Here is a 19,722-nt window from a genome sequence, read left to right as displayed (position 1 = left end):
GTCCCCCCTGCCCACCGTCCCCACCACCAGAGCTCTGGCCCTTCAAGGGGGAGGCCTGCATGTTGTCTGGTAATGGTTTCCCTGCAGCCAGAGCCCAGTGCACCATCAAACAGCGTGACGGCTCTGGCCACTTCCGCTGACGACCCACCAGGGAGGTTCTTGTCCGGAAAAGAACCAGTGGACAGTCCTGCCCCAGGAGGGGCTGCAGGACAGACTCCCACCCCCCACCCCGTGACTGCTGAAAGGGGGCGATCTCACCCGGAGGGACAGAGACACCCAGAAAATACGGCAAAACTAAGCAAAGACAGTGGGGAACACAGGAAAAACAAAACAACGAAAATGAAATAAAAATCCCCATTCTAGCTGAACACAGACTGATGAATGTGCACCTGTGCTCATAGGTGTGCCCACAGGTGTGCATCCACAGGTGTGCGCCCACAGGTGTGCTCACGGGTGTGTGCTCACGGGTGTGTGCCCACAGGTGTGTGCTCACGGGTGTGTGCCCACAGGTGTGCTCACAGGTGTGCTCACAGGTGTCCACCCACAGGTGTGCTCACAGGTGTGCCCACAGGCATGCTCACGGGTGTGCACCACCAGGTGTGCCCACAGGTGTGCTCACGGGTGTGCTCACAGGTGTGCACCCACAGGTGTGCCCACAGGTGTGCTCACAGGTGTGCACCCACAGGTGTGCTCACGGGTGTGCCCACAGGCATGCTCACGGGTGTGCACCAGGTGTGCGCCCACAGGTGTGTCCACAGGTGTGCTCATGGGTGTGTGCTCACAGGTGTGTGCCCACAGTTGTGCTCACAGGTGTGTGAAGGGCTGCATCTCAGCTCCACCTCCTTCCACGCACCAACCACTCAGCCACTAAAAAGGTGCAGAACTGACCTGGAATACATTCAGCTGCCCAGGCCCCACTTCCCACAAGAAAACTGATGCAAAACCTGAGGGGTTTATTAAGCTCTGTGTAACCGTCCTCTCTTCTACGTATCGAGTCTATGAAGCTTATGCTGCACTTTTGTGACAGGTTCGCTTAAAAAGCAACTTTTCATTTCAAAAGCGCTCACCACAGCCTCCCTGCAAGTCTTCAATGGAGGAAAACAGAAAAGTCCTCTCCAGGAAGGTTTACCTGGCACTGGTCACGGCTGCCAGTTAGCTGGGAAAGGAGGCGGACACGGAATATTCAGCAGAGCCCTGACTGTGTGCGAGCAGACCAGCCTGGGATCCGGGAAAGGAGAGCCGGATGGAGGGGGGCAGGGACGCTTCCCGGCCTCTGGTGGGTCAGCGGAGGCAGAAAGGGGGAGCAGGACTGCAGGAAGGGGTGCATCCAGGTGAGGCCGCAGGAGTCACGCCCATCATCAGAGGAAGAGGGACCGTGGGGAACACCACCTCCTGAGATGTGGCCGGCGTCCTGGAGCCCGGCTCTGCTGAAGCATGTCCTAGGACTGCTCTGCTCCCGGGATGGCCTCACCCAACTCCCGAAGCCCTCTCGTGAAGCAGGCACCCACAGGCCCATTTCTCAGAGGAGAAAACAGAGTATTCCCTAGAATAAAGTCTCCTGAATAGATCACCTGGAATTCAAGCCTGCCTCCACCCCCTCCGCCGTCCACGCTTTCCTCTTTGAAGACGCTGGAATTCTAAACCTGACCAACCACTTCAGTGTGAAATTAACAATTTAATTTTGGAAAGGAATTTGCCTGAATGTTTTCTTTGCAGCTCTCTCTCTCACACACACACTCCTCAGAAACCACTTAAGCACGCTGTGTTTTCCTCCCTAAATCCTGAGATGGTGCACGGCCCTGGGACAGCGGTCTGGGCGGTGAGGCCGCTGGGGGATGGTGGCAGGACTGTCCGCCTGCTGGGAGTCCGCGGCGGGCTGCGTGTTTCTGTCTTGACCATGAACGGCCTGCTCCCGGGTTCCCGCACACCGCGCCCACCGTGCCTGGTGGGGGGGCCTGGTAACGGGAAGGCTCCCGGCCCGCCCTGACTCACCACAGCCGGGCTGTTTCTCTGGACACAGACTGCTGACCACTGTGGTCACTTCTGGTCCTACAACACCGCCTCCCGCTCGCCCCTGAAATAACTCATGGCCCGGGGCCACCTGGCTAAACCCAGGCAGCAGCAAGACATGCCCATATCGGACACCACGAGCCCCACGGAGGGTCCTCCCAGGGAAAGAGTGCGAGATGAGGACTCAGATGGCACCACCACCTGCACCTGCCCCCAGAGCACTGAGTGGAAGCACCCACATTCCAAAGGCTTCTACTGCGGGCTCCGACCCTGGGCAGAGATGGGTGCCGGGAAGGCGGGAGGGGAGGGGAGGGTGCAGGCGGGCATCGGGGACTGTGTGGGCGACAGAAGCATTCTGTATCTTAGTTGTAGCAGGGGTTTCAGGCGAGGACGCTGAACTCCTGGAAGTGCACGGTAAACAGAGTGAACTTTGCTGTTTGTAAACTATGTCTCGACTTTAAAAAGAATGATGACTTCAAGACAGAAATGAAACTCACCGTGCCAAGGGCCCACCCTGCCGTGTCCCCCTCCCCGCCGTCCCTCCACCCTCCCCCTCCCTCCCAGGGCCTTCCTGCCTCCTCTTCCTGGACTCCCTGAGACAGTGCATGCCTCTCTTCCTCGGGGCAGCTTTGTGGTCCCTTTGTGCCCACCTTGTGGAACAGAGCTAGTTTTAACTTTCTCTTTGATGTGATTTATGGGCACATCTTCTGTCCCCTTCTAGACTTTCTGGCATAGAGTCCCACCCAGGCGTGAGTCCCGATTAAAACTCCTCACAGCTGTGTGGCCTTGGGTGAGTTACTCAACCTCTCTGTGCTTCACTCCCCTAACTGGTGGAGCAGTTGCCTGGTGACGGGGTGTGTGACGAGGGCTGTCCTGGGGTGGCCGTGGCGATTTGGAGAGGCCAAGGCAAAGGGAATAGCAGGCGTGGGCACTGTGTGACCCCCGTCCTGCATGTCCCCGCACCTGCACTGGTGACCGGTTCCTGCCTGTGCTCCCGCTGGCCCAGAGCCCGGGAATGAAAACGCCTCATGGTGTCCAGAAAATGACTGTTCTTAACTCAGCCTCACTAGCTGGGACGGATTATGGTGAGGAATTGCTTTTTCATGGAAATGTAAAGAAAAGATGGAATCTTTAAACCCTCTCGGAAAGTTCTCTATGTCACTGATTGTCTCTAGTGACCCAAACTGCCAGGTGTCAACTGTCCTGCACATCTGCACAGGGTGGCCCTCTGGCCCCGGACAGCCCCCGCCCCCAGCTCTCACCAGCTGGGACACTGTTTGAGCCCCATAGTCTGCCGTCTCTGCTTCTTCAGGGACTGATGACCCTGAGTGACCCCCGGGCCTTTGCACTGTCCGCAGCCTCAACACTCACCGGCCCCTGCTGGACCCGGGGGATCGTGGGGCCGTGCCCCGGCCCACAGGGCTCAGGGGGAGGGTGTCAGCCACGCCTTCACCCCCTCGGTGCACCTGGGGACCCTCAGCCTAGGGGTCAGAGACCGTTTCTCCCAGGCTTGCTGCTTTCAGTGACCAGCTGCAGGACCAGCGACAAATTGCCCACCTTTCAGTTCTGAGAACAGGCCCAGCGGCACTGGTCCAGCCCTGCAAGGTGCCCAGAAGCAGGCGGGCATCTCAGTGCCCACGGTCTCATGCACCGAGGGGTCCCGGCCTCTGAGGCACGGACGGGGCATCACCGACCAGGCAGCTGGAAGGGGTGTGGGCCCAGAGAGGAGGCTGTTTCAAGGGGTGAGCGGCCCTGCACGCCCTCTGACCAGGTGTGGAACTGCAGGTGGCTTTGGAAGTGTCCCGAGATGCCTCCTCCCTCGGGGGCCGAGGGGCTCACCTCACAACCACGGGAAACGCCTGGGCTTGGCCAGTGTCCCTCTTAGGGGAGACCCGTCGTCTCACCAAGTCACTCACGCTGAGATCTCTCTCATTTTTTCCACTTGGACGTTTGCAAGTGTGGCGTTTGTAACCTCTTGGGAAACGAGATTTGCTTTTATTTTTCTTGCAGCAGGAATCTGCCTCTGTGCTAATTACAGACTCCCCTGCACGTGGACTGACTCAGTTTCTATTCCCAAGAAAATCGAGACCTCGGAAGTGATGGCCACGCCAGGGCCTTTGAGCCTACGATCTTTAGTCCTGTTACAGCAGCAGAGACCGGGAGAGATGCAAAGTGCCTGCTCCTCGAACTTAGAGGCCAAACATGGTGCTGGACGGCCAGGAACCTCTGGACACCTCGACTCCCTTCCTCTGCTAGGGCCAAGTTCCAGAAACCACTCACTGATCCTGACTGGCCAGCTCACACCCTGAGACCCCCGGCCTGCCAGGGGGCAGATGGAAAGTGCTCCCTCCCTTGTAAATGTTTCCTAAAAACGAAGCAGGCTGGAAGTGCCTGGAGAAACCCAGACTAGAAAAACTAGGGCGAGAGTGGGGTTTTCCAGCCAGAAAGGGGGGGCGGCACCACCGGCATCACGGATTCCCGGCACCCTGGCTGGGGACACGGGCTGGAGGGCCACTGGGGTTCGCGGCGGGGCTGGGGCAGGCGTGTCCCCACCCCAGTGACCACGCCCGGACAGCCCACACAAACGGAACGCTGGCAGGGCCGCTCCCATGGGCGCCTGTCCTGCCCACCCAACGCCCACACTCGGGCCTCCCGTCAACAGCACTCCTAACTGAGCAAACACACTGAGCCATGGCCGGCCGGGGACATGGGGGTGCCCGGGGCTCACTCAGCAGCCAGCCGGCCAGCCGGCCACGGAGCGGCCACAGGCTTCTGGCCTCCACAGGCTCACTGACCTCCAAGGGCAGAAGCAGCCCCGACGCCCCTCACCTGCAAACTGTCTTCCCTGAGGCCGCCTGACCTCCCTGCTGCCAGGTGAAAACTGCCCTCAGCTCACTGCGTGTCATCAGATGCCCTCTGCCCTCCCGGGGCGCTGTCCTGCCCCTCTGGTCTCAAGGACACAGCCTAGCAGAAGTGTGTGCGCGCGTGCACACACACACACACACACACACACGCATACACATGCACACAGGCTCCCTGCTTACCTTCCTTCCAACCAGCCCGGCAGCCCGTTCAGCCCACAACTGCTCGCCCCTCTCTTCCATGAAGGAAAGCCTTCCAGCCCAGAACGCAGCATCCCCGGAGCGGGGGCGTGTCCCCCCCTCCTCCAGGGACCTGGCCTCCCTCTCCAGTCTGGGCAGAAGGAGGACGATCCGCTAAGTGACGGACTTTGGTTCCACCAAAAAAGGCCAGGGCAATGTAAACAGGAGGGTGGGGCTCCCTGCAATCAGGTGGAGTGCAATCTGAACCCTGGAGGCGGAGGAGGAGGCGGGGCAAGGGCTTCCCTCCAGAGTGTCCCTCCCAGAGCGGAGAGGCTGACCGGAGGAGCCAGCGCCAGCCCATCGCTTGACCGACTCAGTTCTAGCCTCACTTGGTTCTTCAGCACGTGAGCCAGGGTATGCCCTGCCCCGGCACCTGCTGGGGCTGTGGTCTGTGCAGCTGAGGGGGCTCCAGCCAGCGGCTGACCAGGTGCTCCGAGTCTTTAAATGCACAGAACACGCTGAGCAAACAGCAGAGCCCCCTCTGACGCCAGAACACGCCAGAACTTCACAGACGTCAGCACCCGTCAGGGACACGGGGCACAGCCAGCAGGTCAGCACGGCCCGCCCCCAGCCCCCGTAATGGCCACCCATGCACAGGGCACGTTCGTGCCGCGGAGAAAGCGTCTTTTGCTGTGGGACACACTGCACTTCTTGGGCAGGGTCTACTCCGCCTGGTGCTGGGTGCAGGGGGCTGAGCGGCCCGCCTCCCCTCCAGGGAACCGGCCCACTTCACAAATAACAGTGCCACTGCGAGTAAGGGAGGGTCGGACTGACCACATCCATTTTCCTCCGAAGAGCTCATGTCGGAAGAAACGAGGTGGGGGGAGGGGCTAGCTTAGCGGTGCAGCGTGTGCTTAGCGAGCACCAGGTCCTGGGTTCAATCCCCAGCGCCTCCGTTAAGAAAAGACCCCTAATTACTTCTTCCTCCCAAAAAACAAAAAGAAAAAGAAACGAGATTAGAAACAGAACTCTGAACGACTGGGTTTGAGGACTGGGGTGCCAGAATGGGTAGGGTCCCCGCCTTCTGCAGAACAGAGTCCTCAAAGCTGACCCTTCCACCCCAAGGCTGACAGCCGTGCAGAAAACACCAGCTAAGGTGCCCACGATGAGGAAGGGACGAAATCGCGGCAGGCTGGTCTCTTCTCTCCACTTTCAGCTGTGTCAGAGGGAGCCTGTCCGCCTCGAGGCTCGTCTCCCGCCGCCCGGGGCTCGGGGCGCGCTTTCCTCCTGCGGCGGGGGCGTCACACATGCGCTGGGACCACCTCCAGGAGTCCACGGCCTCCGGGCGCTCGCCCTGGGAATGCTGCCCTGTCCCCGGGTCCCAGCGGCGAGGCCTGACCATGCCCTGTCCCCGGGTCCCAGCGGCGGGGCCCGACCACGCAGCCCACGCGGGCGGGCGGTGACAGCTGAGCTCCCCTGCAACGGCGGGGTCTGTGCGGCCGACGGAGGCCTCCAGCCTCCCAATGCTGCCCAGGGGTTTCTGTGCCCGGGCCTCCGCAGCTAACCCAGAGCAGACCTGGAGGTTCTCCCGCACGACCCTGCGGACGGGAGGCCTGCGGCACGTGGCGTGCGAGCCCCGGTGCGGGCCCGAAAGCACAGAGGAGGCACCCAAAAAGCACAAACTCATGAGGACGACGGGACAAGAGGCGGAAACTTCACAACGTGGGAGGGAAGACCAGCGGCGGCGGGGAACAGCGCGGGGTCAACACGCGCGCAGAGCGTCCCCGCGGCAGCAGTCACAACAGCCAGACGCGCTAACAACCCACGGGCCCAGGCGCTGCTGCGCGCGCGCGCGCGCGGACTCGGGGCGGGCCTGACCGCTCTGCGAACAGGGGCCAGAAGGGAAGAAAGAAGCGTCAGCACACGTGACCCCGCCCTCACAGCGTCACGCAGCGGGAGGGGCCTCGCGGAGGCCACGCCCCACGGCTTCATCCATGGAAACGCGGTGGGGGGTGGGGGTTCCCGGGGGCTGGGGCGCCGCGGGCGGGAGTGACTGCCAGCGGGCTCAGAGTTTCACCTCCAGACGGTAGAAATATTCTGGTTTCTTAGACAGTGGTGCCACTCGCCTGGAGAGACCCGGCCCCGGGCCCTCCAAGAGACCTGAGAGTCACCGCTGCCCCGCCCCACCCAGGCCACCTTCTCTGCATCCGCCCCCGGGGTGCCTGCGTGGAGCCCTAGGGCCGCAGGACACCCAGCGTGACCCCGGGGACACCAGCCACGCGATCGACACCGCCGCCGGGCTGCATCCGACAAAGGGCAGAGACCCGGGTTTTAAAAGGAACGGGCGGGTGGTAACTGTCCCTCCAGGGACAAAGCGAAGGAACCCAAGCCGATGAGACGCTCCCAGCCGCACCTTGTACAAACACCTCCCTCTTGTCTCAGTCCCACTCCCTTATGCCCAAAGCCACACTTTGGAGCATTATTCGGCCACAAAAACAGAGACTAAGTGATGCACCCAGGACTCCAGTGTCAAGAACAGACAGAAACCAAGCCGACACGCCTCCTCCCCGCGGCCGCCCGACTGCAGGAAGGCTGCAGGTGCTCAGGCGCCACGCCTCGCATCCCTGCCCACCATCGGGGAGGGAGGGAGAGGGCATAAGACAGCGCCCGGAAACCGCAGGCGTACAACAGCGGGCGGGGTGAGGCCTTCACTCACTGGGCACCGCCCGTTGCAGATGATTCAAAGCCGGACCCTAAACTCCCCAAGCCCGGTTCTCGCCGGCGCCTTCAGACTCACAAAGGGAGGGTCCTGTCCCCCGAGCAGATGGCAGGGACATCTCTGGTCTGCACGTGAGCAGGCGGCTGTCCCTGGTAACCCTGACCCCGGTCACAGCACCCACCTTCCCCGTCTGCAGTCAGGTTCTCGTAGGAGTCCCAGCGGATCAGCGGGTCTGCGGTGTTGAAGTCCACAATCACCCCGTGGTCGTTCTGCAAATGCTCACACCCTGCGGGGGGAGGGGGTACAGGCTTAACACCGCGAGCTGGCACCTCTGGGTGTCCGCCGGTACCGAGGCAGAGTGTGGCCGGATTGGCGTGTGCGAGCCCAGCCCCCAGGCCCACACCCTCCCCCGCCGGCCTGTTGGAGGGGCCGGTGCCGTCTGGGGTGAACTGAACAAGAGTGAAGTGACTGGCAGACAGGAATGGGGGGCATCGCTCCTCCGTCCATCCTGTGCTGGGCTCTGGGCTCAGGGTGCTGCTTCCGCACCACAGGACCATCCCACCGCTCCACCGACCCGGACCCAGAGGACCGGCTCCGGGCCCAGGACGGGAGGGGCAGGCTTGGCCCAGGCTCCGGGCACCCGGATCCACATGCCTCTCTTCCGTCACTCTGGGGACGCCAAGGCCATTCTGACCCACAGCCTTGCCCTCAACTGTTCACGCCTAACTCTGCAGCACTGAGCAGGGAACCACGGTGATTCCTCAGACACTGAATTCAAACATGCGGGTCTCCGTGATGGAGACGAACCACCGCCCTGATGACAAAGGGCCGGGTTTCCCTTTCCGTGTATGTTTAGAAGGAAGGAGAGTCTATTCTGCATGTGACTACCCGCAGTCCGTGTACTTCCAATCCTCTTTAAAAACACTTGTTTGTTTGTTGAGGGAAGACGTAAACAGGGCCCCAGTCCTGAGGTTCTGGGATCTTCCTTGGGCAAGTCACGCCTCCCTGGGGTCATACTGTCCCACCTGGGCCCAGCTGTCTCTGAGCCAACCCCTCCCACTGTCTAACATCCTACTTTTCTTTAATTTATACTTTTTTTTATCTTCTTTGGGAGAGGAAAGGTAATTAGGTTTCTTTATTTATTTTAGAGGAGGTACTGGGACCTCGTGCATGCTAAGCACACGCTCTACCACTGAGCAACACCCAACCTCTAAAAAATGTATTATAAATATTTCCAACAACATTGTAAAATGATTATAAATCTATAAAAAATGTTTAAATAAATATTTCCACATGCTGAAAAGTAGGAGGCTACACAGAGACTCCAATGACCGCACGGCGGGAGCCGGCCAGCATCCTGCCCCGGCAGCCTCCCGCCTCCACGCACCTTGAATCTTCTCCGGAGTGGCTGAGAAGACCAACTCAACCTTCCCGTCATCGGGAAAACGGTCATCTGAAAAAGAAATCCTATTTCAGCATGTCTGGAACAATAAGCCCCAAAAACCTTGGGTGAACTCTGATGTCACAGGCCAGCCGGGGCAGCACCACCCCCACGTCCGCAGCAGTGCGCCCACGGCCGAGAAGGTGCCGGTAGCTTCACTGTGCAAGAGTTTTTTCCTTGCTGGATCAATCAGTCTTTTGTGGGACTGGATAACTTAACAATGGGCTAATTTACAGAGGTGGGGAGGGAGGCACAAGGTGGTGGCAGGGGACGTCTGCACACACGTGGTGGGGGGGGGCCTCACCTTTGCAGGCGTTGTCCAGGTCCTCCTTTCCAAACACGAGGCCGTAGCCCTGAACGGCGCCCGTGTGGAACTGCAGGCGGAAGACGACGTCGCGGGTGGCCGAGCGGTATCTCTTGTGGTAGCACTTCACCTGGAAACAAGGGCACGCTGTGGACACTGAACCACGGACGACACTGGACCATGGATGAGACTTGACCATGGACAACACCAGACCATGGACGACACCAGGACCACGGACAACACCCAGACCACAGACAGCACTAGGACCACGGATGACACTGGACCACAGACGACACTGGATCACAGATGACACCAGACCACAGGTGACACTCGAGGGGTGCACAGGCAGAGCACTGCAGGAGGGCCCGGGGAGTGCCCCGCCCCCGAGTCAGGCTGCTGGCATCACCGTCCCAGGTGTGGGTCCCTCTGCAGGACGCCGAGCTGTCCCAGCAGGGCAGGAACCCCGCGGCCCTGCGAACTCAGGTGCACTGCACCTCTAACTCTGAGAGACATCCACAGAACGAAATTCCGTGGCCTCTTTTTCCTAGTTTGACCTGAACTCTCCGTGCTTCACCTAAAGCCTCCCTGTCCTCGGGGAAGAAGCTGCTGGTCAGGACCTCCTGTAACGTGCTCGATGCTTCTCTGCAGGTTGTAATTCACACAGAGACGGAGACGCGGGGTGGAGGGGAGGGGAGAGAGGCCTGGCTCTTAAATTCCAGTGCCGGGCTGTCCAGGCGTCCTCGGTGGTCATTTGAGACCAGCCTCCAGAAGCACCAGGGATGTGATTTGACCTCGGGCTGTTTGTGGCAGCCCAGGGTCCCGGGGTGCAGCTCAGGCCTCTGGGGTGACCGCACTGATGCACAGGGTGGAGGCACCCCTCTAGGCACCTGGTACCACCAGGGGAGGGCGGGCAGGGGAGGAGCCCTGAGCATCACTTCCCACCCCAACCTGGGCGGCGCTGGCCACGGGGAGGGCTGGAAGGCCACAGAGGGGCAGCATGCTGCAGAGAGGGGACCCCTCTTCCCTTCCACAGCAGGGCAGGGGCTCCTCTCTAGGGCCCCCAGGGGTATGTGGCCAGAAGCAGCCTGGATTCTGCTCTCAAATGCACAGAATGGAGGGGACACTCCCTTCACCCCACGTGCCCAGCAGAAGGAGCACCTGGAGGCTTCAGGGCCCTGCCCAGCCATCTGGAACAGGCCAACAAGAATTCTGCAGAAACGAGGGGGGAATAGCTCAGTGGAAGAGTACCTGCCTAGCATGCACAAGGTTCTGGGTTCAATCCCCAATACTTCCACTTAAAAAATAAGTAAATAAATAAACCCAGTTGCCTCTTCCCCTTAAAAAAAAAAAAAAAAGCACTCTTAAAAAAAAAAAAAAGAATTCTGCAGAAACGTGAAAACTTCAACTTGCTTGCCAACAGCAGATGGCTCACCGGCCACACGTCCTCCGGCCCCTCAGCAGGGTCGGATCAGAGGCTGACCTCTCAGCTTCTTTCCAGAATGTGCTGCCTGCCCCTCACCACACCGGGGCCCACGTCCTGCACTGACCACTCGGCCAAGGCCCCCACCCCAGTGCCGCAGGGGAGACCCCACAGGAGGGTGGTCCCCCATGAGCCCGTGTCCACGGGCTGAAGCGACCCACCCGCCCTCTCCTCATGGTGCCTTGGAAGTGAGTGTGAGAGCGGGGATGAGCTGGACAAAAGGAAAGAGGGGTTCAGAGATGCCCCAGTCTGGGCACTCAAGTCTTTATAAACACTGAGGTGCGGCCCAGCTGCCCAAAACACGGCCTCCAGGTGCTGACCTACCCTAAGCGGGCAGCCCCAGGCCAGGCCAGCCCGCAGATCGCACCCCGGACTGCCAGCAGCGGGCCAGTGTCCATGGGCAGGTGGAGCCCGGGGGACCCGGGGCCGGGCACCTCCCCGGGCCCAGTGAAACTTGGGTGTCTGAAGACGCCTAGTTTTTCCAGGGACAAGAAGGGCTCGGGGGGAGGGAGGGGGAGCCTCCCAAGAACAGCCCCCTCCTGAGACCTGAGCACCCCCCAAAGCCCTCCCACTGTTTCATGGTGGATGGACCTCCCTCCCCTCTGCTCAGGGTGGACCCCCCACCTGTCCCGCTCCTGGGCACCTCAGGAATGACCCCGGCTGTCTCCCGAAGGCACAGAAGACCACGGGCGTCTCCCTCATTCGGGGTCTGGGCGGCTCTGACCGGACAGGGGATGGACCCATCCTACAGGAGCCCTGCCGGGGGGCCTCCGCAGAGCTGGACTGATCACCATCCACGACGGCCAACCTCGGTGGCGTCGGTGACGAGAGACCAGAATCACCTGTCTACATGCCACGGGAGAACCGCTGAAGATATCAAGTGTTAGTGACGTTGCATAAAGATTCGAGCCACCGAGGTCTGCCATTTACCCCTCATCCATCTACGTTAGCAGTTTTATTTACCTAGGTCTCCCCAGCGAGTCTCTAGGACACGGCAATCCTTGGCCTTCAGATTTTAGACTATCTGCATTTGAAAGGACACTCACAAGAGCCAGGGCTCAACTTTGCATGAGGGGAAAACAGTGAAACACTGGGGAAACAGAGGGAAAAACTGAAACAGTGAGTGGGGCACCAAAGGCCATCGGCTGTCACAGGCCATCCTCCAAAGCCCACAGCAGAGACACACGGTGTGGGCGGGGCGGGCCTGGGGCTCGGGGAACACCCTTACTTTCTCTGACGACACGATTTTCTCTGTATTAAATTGACAGCCTTGCGAATTTGTGACAAGGATCAAATCAGCACCGTGTAGGAACACAGTATGTGAATCCAAACATTCGCTGTATCTGCTGCGTTTTATGCACTTGTTACCAATGGCCCTGAGAGAAACATTCTCCAACAATCTGGAGCCTAAAGACTGACACATTTTAATTTTTTTAATTTAAAAAATTAAAAAAAATTTAAAAGACGGATATACTACCAGACCTGCTTAATCCTGAGGCGGCACTGGCGTGTTTTTATTTCAAAGTTTCCACCTACAGGAGGAAAAGCACCTTGGACGGAGGGGTATTTTCCCCGCATGCAAAATTGAGACCCAGCTCTTGGAATTGTCGTTTCAAATGCAAATATTCTAAAATCTGAAGGCCAAGGGTTGATGTGTTCTAGAAATTCCAAACCAGAGGACGCGGTCCCGGAGCACCTGCCTCAGGGTCAGAGGTCGGCCCTCTGGGGTCCCAGTCCCTGCCCCTCCCCAGCCGGCCTGGTCAGTGGAGGCCCCTCTTCAGTTCCATCCTCCCTCAGTCATCGAAGCTGCCATGTGCCCCCTCCAGGAAGAGGGTCACCTGTTTCCACCCACTTTGCTGGTGGCCCCGGTGGCCGTCTAGACGGCCCCAAGGAACATGTGTCCTCAAAGACGCAGCCACAGCCACACACCCTAAGGTTTCACAAGCCTGTCGGCTGCCCTGGTGAGTCAGAGTGCCTGCGTTCGCCAGGGCCAGCGTGCTTTCACTCAGATGGAGGCCACAGTGATGTCAGAGGGTGGCAGGGCCCCGCGGCCCAGCGGGGGAGAAAGACGCCTGACAGCGCATACTCGCAGGGAGACAGACAGACACACGACCGCCTCCGACAACAGCCCCCGCGGGAGCAAGTCCGGGGACCCCGGGCGCGTCCTCCGCCCGGACGTCACCCAAGTGCCCTGAGTAGGCAGCAGGAGCTACGCAGGCTGGTCGCTGGGGCCGGGTCGGGGCCGCCACCACAGCGGCGGGATTCAGCGGCCACGGGGTTTGCACCAGCAGAGACAGCAAGACAAGGCACGCGGCTGAGAAAGTGTTTACCAGCCCTCAGGGCCTGGACCGCAGCCAGGCTCCCGGCGGCCGCGCCCACGCGGATTCCTCAGCGAGGTTGCATACCGACACGCCGGCCGCCCCCGACGGCAGCGAGTCTGCTCAGCACCCGAGGGGGTGGCCTCGAAAATCTGGCCCTCGGGCAAGCACAGTGCAAAGACGGGGAGGTGGGGTGGGGGTGTGCAGAGGGAGGGAGGGACAGCCCTCCAGCCAGCCCCCCAGGGGAAGGGAGGAAGGACGGAGCCCTCCACCTTCCCACACGGGGTTCCCAACCCGCCAGAGCGGACGAGGCCTTACCCCTCGGAACTCGACCCCCGAGACCCGAGTTAACCGGTCTCGACACAGAATCCCAGGGGCGGGAAGTGGGCGGCCCTGTAAGCAGAGGAGATGAGCCCACAGACCCCGTGAGGATGTGGGGAGGAGACGGCACCTGTGACAAGGATGCATTCACCAAACTCCAGGAGGGAAAAATCCGAGGACGATGTCGTCTCAGAACGGTGGCCGGGGCCGCCAGCCGGCCCGGGGAGCCCCTCCTGCCGTCCAGAGCCCAGCACACACCAGACAGACAGCCTGGCCGAGCCCTCAGCCCCTGCGGTGGGAACCCAGACACGCATTCCCTGCAGCTAGGAGTCTGTCCAAGTCCCGGCCTCTGCCAGGTTCTCGCTGAGAGATGAAAACGCCTGTGTATTTGAACCTTTACACAGAAAAGGCCCTGAAGCGTCCCCTCCCCCGACACAGCTTCTTCCACTCGAGGGCTGTCCCGCTGGGTCCACAGAGGAGGACGCCAGGCGCTAACTGGCCAGAATGCAGGACCAGGAAACCAGAGTTCACCCGAGCTGGGAGAGGCTGGGAGGAGACGCTCTGCCACCGCGAGGGACATTCCGGGCACCTGCCTTTCCCGTGCGGTTTCTCGGGCTGTCTTCAGGTGGAGCCGACAGCCCTGGGGTTTCGAGCAAGGAGCCCACGGACTGCGCTCTGGGTGTGGCCGCACCGACACGAGGGGCCGGTCCCCGAGTGCCTCTTCCTCCCCAGGCCGGGATCACCGCTCCCACCGTGACCCTCCCGCCGCGACCCTCCCGTGTGTCTCTGTGCACAGGTGAGCACGCACGAGGATCCGCCAGCCCGTCCCACTCTACAGCTGGAGTCTAAACTCGCGGGAGTGGGGGCTGCGTGTGACTCACCCTCTCGTCCTCCACGAATGAACAAACGGTCAGGTCACAGCCCGGGGCGGGGGGAGGGGGGAACAATGAGCCCGATTTCACTGCTGATCTCACTAGGGCAGGTTTACTTGACGGACACAAGTATTAGGAACTGAATTCTGTCCCCCCCAAATTCATACACTGAAGTCCTAAAGGCGATTAACATAAAATGAGGTCGTATTGGGGTGGGGCAACCCCATGGGACTGGTGTCCTTGTAAGCAGAGATGACACAGACACGCAGAGGGAGACCCCGTGAGGACTCGGGGAGGAGACGGCGTCTGCAGGAGACACCAGCCCTGCCGACACCTTGCTCTCGGGCTCCAGCCTCCAGGACGGGGAGAGGATGATCACAGGTTGTCTGAGCCCCCAGGCAGCGGGACTTTGTCCTGGGAGTGCAGGGAACACCAACACGGGAGGTCACAGCTACCCGGAGGCCTCCTCGATCAGTAAACCAAACCTCCTTTCTACAAACGGCACAAGGGGAACCCACCCTGTGTGATGGAAAAGTACTCCTTTCCAGCTGTAACTCACATCCTCCTCCTCCCATCTGATAACGCTGCAAAAATAAGTGCAGAGTGTGCAAAAGTGAACAGTAAACACAGGAAGTACAAAGCAAGTCATAATGCGCTCCCAAAATTCTCTGCGTTGGGAGTGCACAGAGGTGCGGGAGGGGCTGGCCTACGGGGGGGCTGTGTGCCGGTAAGGGTCTGGGAGACCCTATCTGCCTGCCGGCATCTCTCCCAGGAACAGAAAACCACGGAGAAGATGTCTTCATGTTGGAAACATTCCCCCAGGAGGCTCCCGAGCCCTCGAGCTGCCGGGGTGCCCGCACCTCGACTTGCACTGTGTGCGGATGGGCCTGGACACGCGTCCCTAAAGCAGCACCACGGCTGGTCCCCTGGGGAAGCCGGCGGCCCGCAGTGCTCAGTGGGCTGTGGGCCTGCCCGGGGACTCTGGCCGGGGGTGGGCTCTGGATTATCAGGTGGGGACGGGGCCCCGGGCGGAGCACCCCGTCAGCTCACCACAGGGCTGGGCGGCGTTTAGACCGGTGGGTTGGGGCTTCCTGGGGTCGGGGGTCTCCCGGGGTGAAGGCCCCCAGGCCGAGCCGCAGCAGGCCCACGGTCACACTGAGAGGCCTTCGCCCCGCCAGCTGCGCTGACCCATCGCGTCCTCACGAACCCCCATGTGGTTCCCATGCAGCAGGGGGGCTCGGGTCTGGACAGTGACCCATCCGAGGCCACCCAGTCCCTTTAAGCTGCAGACCTGGCGGAAGCCCTGTCCCGGCCAAATCCGCTGCGGCTGGAGCGTGCCTTCAGTCGGAGACCAAGGGCTTTCTCCCCTGACCTCACTGCGCCTCCAACTCAGTCCTGCGGCGGGGACCCTCGGGTGTAGCTCAGTGCATCGTCAGGACACGGGAAAGAGCTTCGGTAACACCACGCTTCCCAGAAGCAAGCTGCAAAAGCCCTGAACCACCCGGCTTCAGTCTCGCAGGACAGCCATCCCCCACAGTGGCACCCTCAGGGTCGGCGCTGCGCCTTTCACACCCCGCCCAGCGCCTTGCGCCCGGCCCGAGGGCACGTCCTCCTGGAGCCCCTGGCCCGCCAGCCTTGTCTGGCAGGACCATCTCTGCGGGGCTCTCCGGATCCCCTCCTGGAGATGACCACTCCCCAGGCTCCTCCAGGACAAAGACGTCCCCCTACCCCCCCAGTGCCAGGGCCCCATGCAGACACTCAGAAAGCTACCAACATTCAGAAAGGGCTGCTGGACAAATGAATTAGTGGGAAGGAAGGAAGGGGAGAGGGAGGGACGGAGGCAGGGCCAGTGAGCCCCCAACGGGCCCTTGGCTGACAACCTCCCCCTGCCTGGGGAGGATCTGCAGCCACCAGCCCACAGTCAGGCGCTCCTTCTGGGAGAGGAGCCCCACGACCTGGTGTGGGAGTCACCCGCCACGTCCCGGGCTTTTGGCCACCTCCCTCGGGCCATCACAAAGGGACTTGGGTGGGTCCACAGACCCACCATAGACCCCGGCGAGCCCCCAGCCTGGAGATGCTGGCGGCAGGCTCTCCCCCAGGCCACAGGCTGGAGGCAAGGCCTGGAGCCAGCGGCTGGGTGCCCATCACAACAGCAGCCTCGCCGTTCTCTCTCGGCCTCTCTGGGTCTCCTGGCCTCCTTCTGGCTGGAGGACTAGAGCCGGGGCCCAGAGCCGGGGGGCAGACTACTAATGATGAATGAACACTTTCCATCTGCATCTACACCTGGGAGGCCTGGGTCACGTAAAGACGGGCATTACGGTCGGGAAGTGGGAACCCGGAAAGAGCAGTGGCTGGGTTAGGACTTGAACTTCAAGGATGTACATTGCAAGTGGCCCTGTTTACTCCCTTTGTTAAAAAGGCTGTACTCACTCTGTAAAGAAGGTCATTTGCCTCATTTTTTTTTAGAGTCCACATATAAGTGTATCATAGGGTATCTGTCTTTCTCTGTCTGACCAACTTCACTTAGTATATAACCTCTAGGTCCACCCATGTTGCTGCAAAAGGTATTATTTCTTTTTCATGGCTGAATAATATTCCACTGCAAAAGCAGGAACCGACTCACAGACACAAAACAAACTTATGGTCACCAAAGGGGGAAGGGGGTTGGGATACATTAGGAGCTTGGAATTTGCAAGTACAAATTACTGGATATAAAACAGATTAACAACAAGGTCCTACTGTACAGCATAGGGAACTATACTTATTTTCTTATAATAAATTATAACGAAGAAGAATCTGAAAAGGAACGTGTATGTGTAACTGAATCGCTATACTGTACACCAGAAACTAACACTGTGAATCAACTATATTCAATTTAAAAAAAAGCAAACAAAAACCTGCACAGCTTTACTCAAAAAGTCAACCAACTGCCTAAAGAGAAAGGCTTGCTTCTCACCCTTCCTGTGGGTTTTCTCTGGGTGGGGGGATGGCGGGGGCCTTTGGGGTGTGATGTGGGAGAGCAGGGCAGGGGACCACTCACCATGACGTCCCCCTTCAGGAGCTGGGCCGGCTCCACGGAGATGCAGACCCTGCCTTGGTTTTCTGGGCCAACGTTGCTTCGGAACAAACAAGAAGGTTCGTTGTCACAGGGTTCGTGATTTAGTGGGAAGAATGCATTCTGAGAACAGCAGCCCCATGATGGACGTCACACAAGGTACCCTGCTCCGCCCAGGAACCCAAATCCTTAGACTCTCCCCTGCGGAAATGGGTCCAAAAGGTGCAAAAAAACCATGGGGCCGGCAAGGTCCTGGGGGCAACACCAGAGACCCCAGGCAGTGTGGAGCCCGGGGGTGCTCACGGCCCCGCTTCTGTAAGAAGCTAAGAGTGTGACCACCCGCGTGTCACCAACGGCCGGGTCCAACGGGAGTCCAGACACGTGGTAACAGCTCCTTCCGAGCAATGAGAAGCCTTTTTTTCACCTTTGTTCATTTTCCATCAATGTGCATAAAATGCTCATCCAAACAGAACAAACCCAATCAAAAAGATCTAGAAACTCATACACATTCTGGAAATGTGTGCCTGCCCTTTGTCTAAACGCAAAAGGGAGAGAGAGGCAAACCGTGGTCGGCCCCCAAACGAGACCCGTATCCGATTCCTTCCATGCAGCGCGGGGCCCCTCAGCCCCACTCCGTTCCCAGCGTCCGGGCCCCTGGATGGAGCCAACGGCGGCTGTGACAGCAGCAAGACGCCTGCCGGAGGGATGGCGGGGTCCCCCACCTCGGCTTCCCGGGCGGCTTCCCGGGGGTCCATCCGGGCTCTGCCGCAGCCCCCGCCCCTCCCCAACTGGGCCCCTCCCTCCCCAGCTCTGCAGTGGGACCCCTACCCCGCCCCAGGCAAGCCCCTCCCCTGATCTGCAGACGGACCCCGCCCCGCCCCTCCCGGCCAGGCCCCTCCCCCCTACTCTGCAGTGGGACCCCCGTCCCGCCCCTCCCGGCCAGGCCCCTCCCCCCTACTCTGCAGGGGGACCCCCGCCCCCCCTCCTGGCCAGGCCCCTCCCCCGCTCTGCAGACGGACCCCGTCCCGCCCCTCCCGGCCAGGCCCCTTCCCCGCTCTGCAGTGGGACCCCCGCCCCCCCCACCCCGCTCCTGGCCAGGCCCCTCCCCCGCTCTGCAGAGGGACCCCTGCCCCGCCCCTCCCGGCCAGGCCCCTCCCCCTACTCTGCAGGGGGACCCCAGCCCCCCACCCCCCACCCCCCACCCCCCGCTCCCGGCCGGGCCCCTCCCCCGCCCTGCAGTGCCCCCACGCAGGCAGCACACTCACTAGATCCCCGACGTGTACACCGGCTGCATGGCCTGGTAGAGCTTCAGAAAGGGCCGGCAGGCTGAAAGACACGCAGAGTGCTCTGTAAAGACGCGAAGCCAACAGGCGAACTGCAGTCTGACGGACGGATGCATGGACAGAGGGGAGCCGGGGCCTGCCCTCGGGGTCTGGGGCAGCAGCGCTGGAGTCGCCCACAGCGAGGGACACCGCGCTCCCGGGGCAGGTCCCGCTCCCCTCACCGGCCACCGGTGCCCCTGATAGGCAAGTCGGCCCTGCCGCACCCCGGCAGCTTTGTGTGGTCAGGGGCCAGGGGGACTGAGGACCGGCCCCGGCGTGGGCGTCTCAGGAGGGAACGGGAGGCAGGGCCGGCACCGGGAAGCAGGTGTGGAGACACTCACCTCCGCCCGTGTCGAAGTTCGGGGTCCCGTGCAGGATGACGAAATGCAGGAACAGGGGCAACGCGTTCATCTTCACCGTTCCCGACAGGAGCCCGCTGAGAAACTGAACGTACCTGCGGAGGGCAGCGGCTTAGAGCGCCCACGAGGTCCCTCCCGCCCCCACGCCCTAGGGGGGCCCCCCGGGGAGGAGGGAGGAGCCCTGGGAGAGACCCCGATGTGACTGCTCACAGCCAGGAGGGGTCCCAGCACCCCAGGCTCTGGTCCCCGCCCTGGAGCGCAAACCAGGCCCAAGACCCCGTTGAGAACCTCCGGGCCCCCACGCTGACATGGCCCACGACCTGGATGCAGAACCCTGGGCACCGCCTGCTCTGCACCCTAAGCACTAGGCATCACCTCTGTCCACGGAACCCCAGGCCGGGCGAGGCCAGGGCACGGCGCGGTCACGGTCCGCAGGCCGGGAGACGGGACAGCAGGAGCCCTGCGGTCCCATCACGTGTT

General features: G+C 61.0%; 1 protein-coding gene across 13 annotated transcripts in view; it reads right to left on the bottom strand.

The window, feature by feature from the left end:
* TNS3 (tensin 3) overlaps nucleotides 1-19,722 on the bottom strand; it is a 151,067-nt gene that overhangs the window by 51,363 nt on the left and 79,982 nt on the right. For 11 of the 13 annotated variants that reach the window (XM_032476345.1, XM_032476344.1, XM_032476348.1 and 8 more), the window contains 6 exons: nucleotides 19,225-19,337; nucleotides 18,827-18,887; nucleotides 17,547-17,622; nucleotides 9,516-9,645; nucleotides 9,158-9,223; nucleotides 7,952-8,056 (listed from right to left, as the gene is read on the bottom strand). In XM_032476345.1, coding sequence (XP_032332236.1) covers nucleotides 7,952-8,056; nucleotides 9,158-9,223; nucleotides 9,516-9,645; nucleotides 17,547-17,622; nucleotides 18,827-18,887; nucleotides 19,225-19,337 — 551 coding nt within the window. The remainder of the gene's footprint in view (nucleotides 1-7,951; nucleotides 8,057-9,157; nucleotides 9,224-9,515; nucleotides 9,646-17,546; nucleotides 17,623-18,826; nucleotides 18,888-19,224; nucleotides 19,338-19,722) is intronic. The other 2 variants (XM_032476349.1, XM_032476351.1) reach the window with 1 other exon arrangement.

This window comes from Camelus ferus, unplaced genomic scaffold (assembly GCF_009834535.1).
Source record: "Camelus ferus isolate YT-003-E unplaced genomic scaffold, BCGSAC_Cfer_1.0 contig385, whole genome shotgun sequence".
In the NCBI taxonomy this organism is placed as follows: domain Eukaryota; kingdom Metazoa; phylum Chordata; class Mammalia; order Artiodactyla; family Camelidae; genus Camelus; species Camelus ferus.
This window is presented reverse-complemented; position numbering and strand designations above follow the sequence as displayed.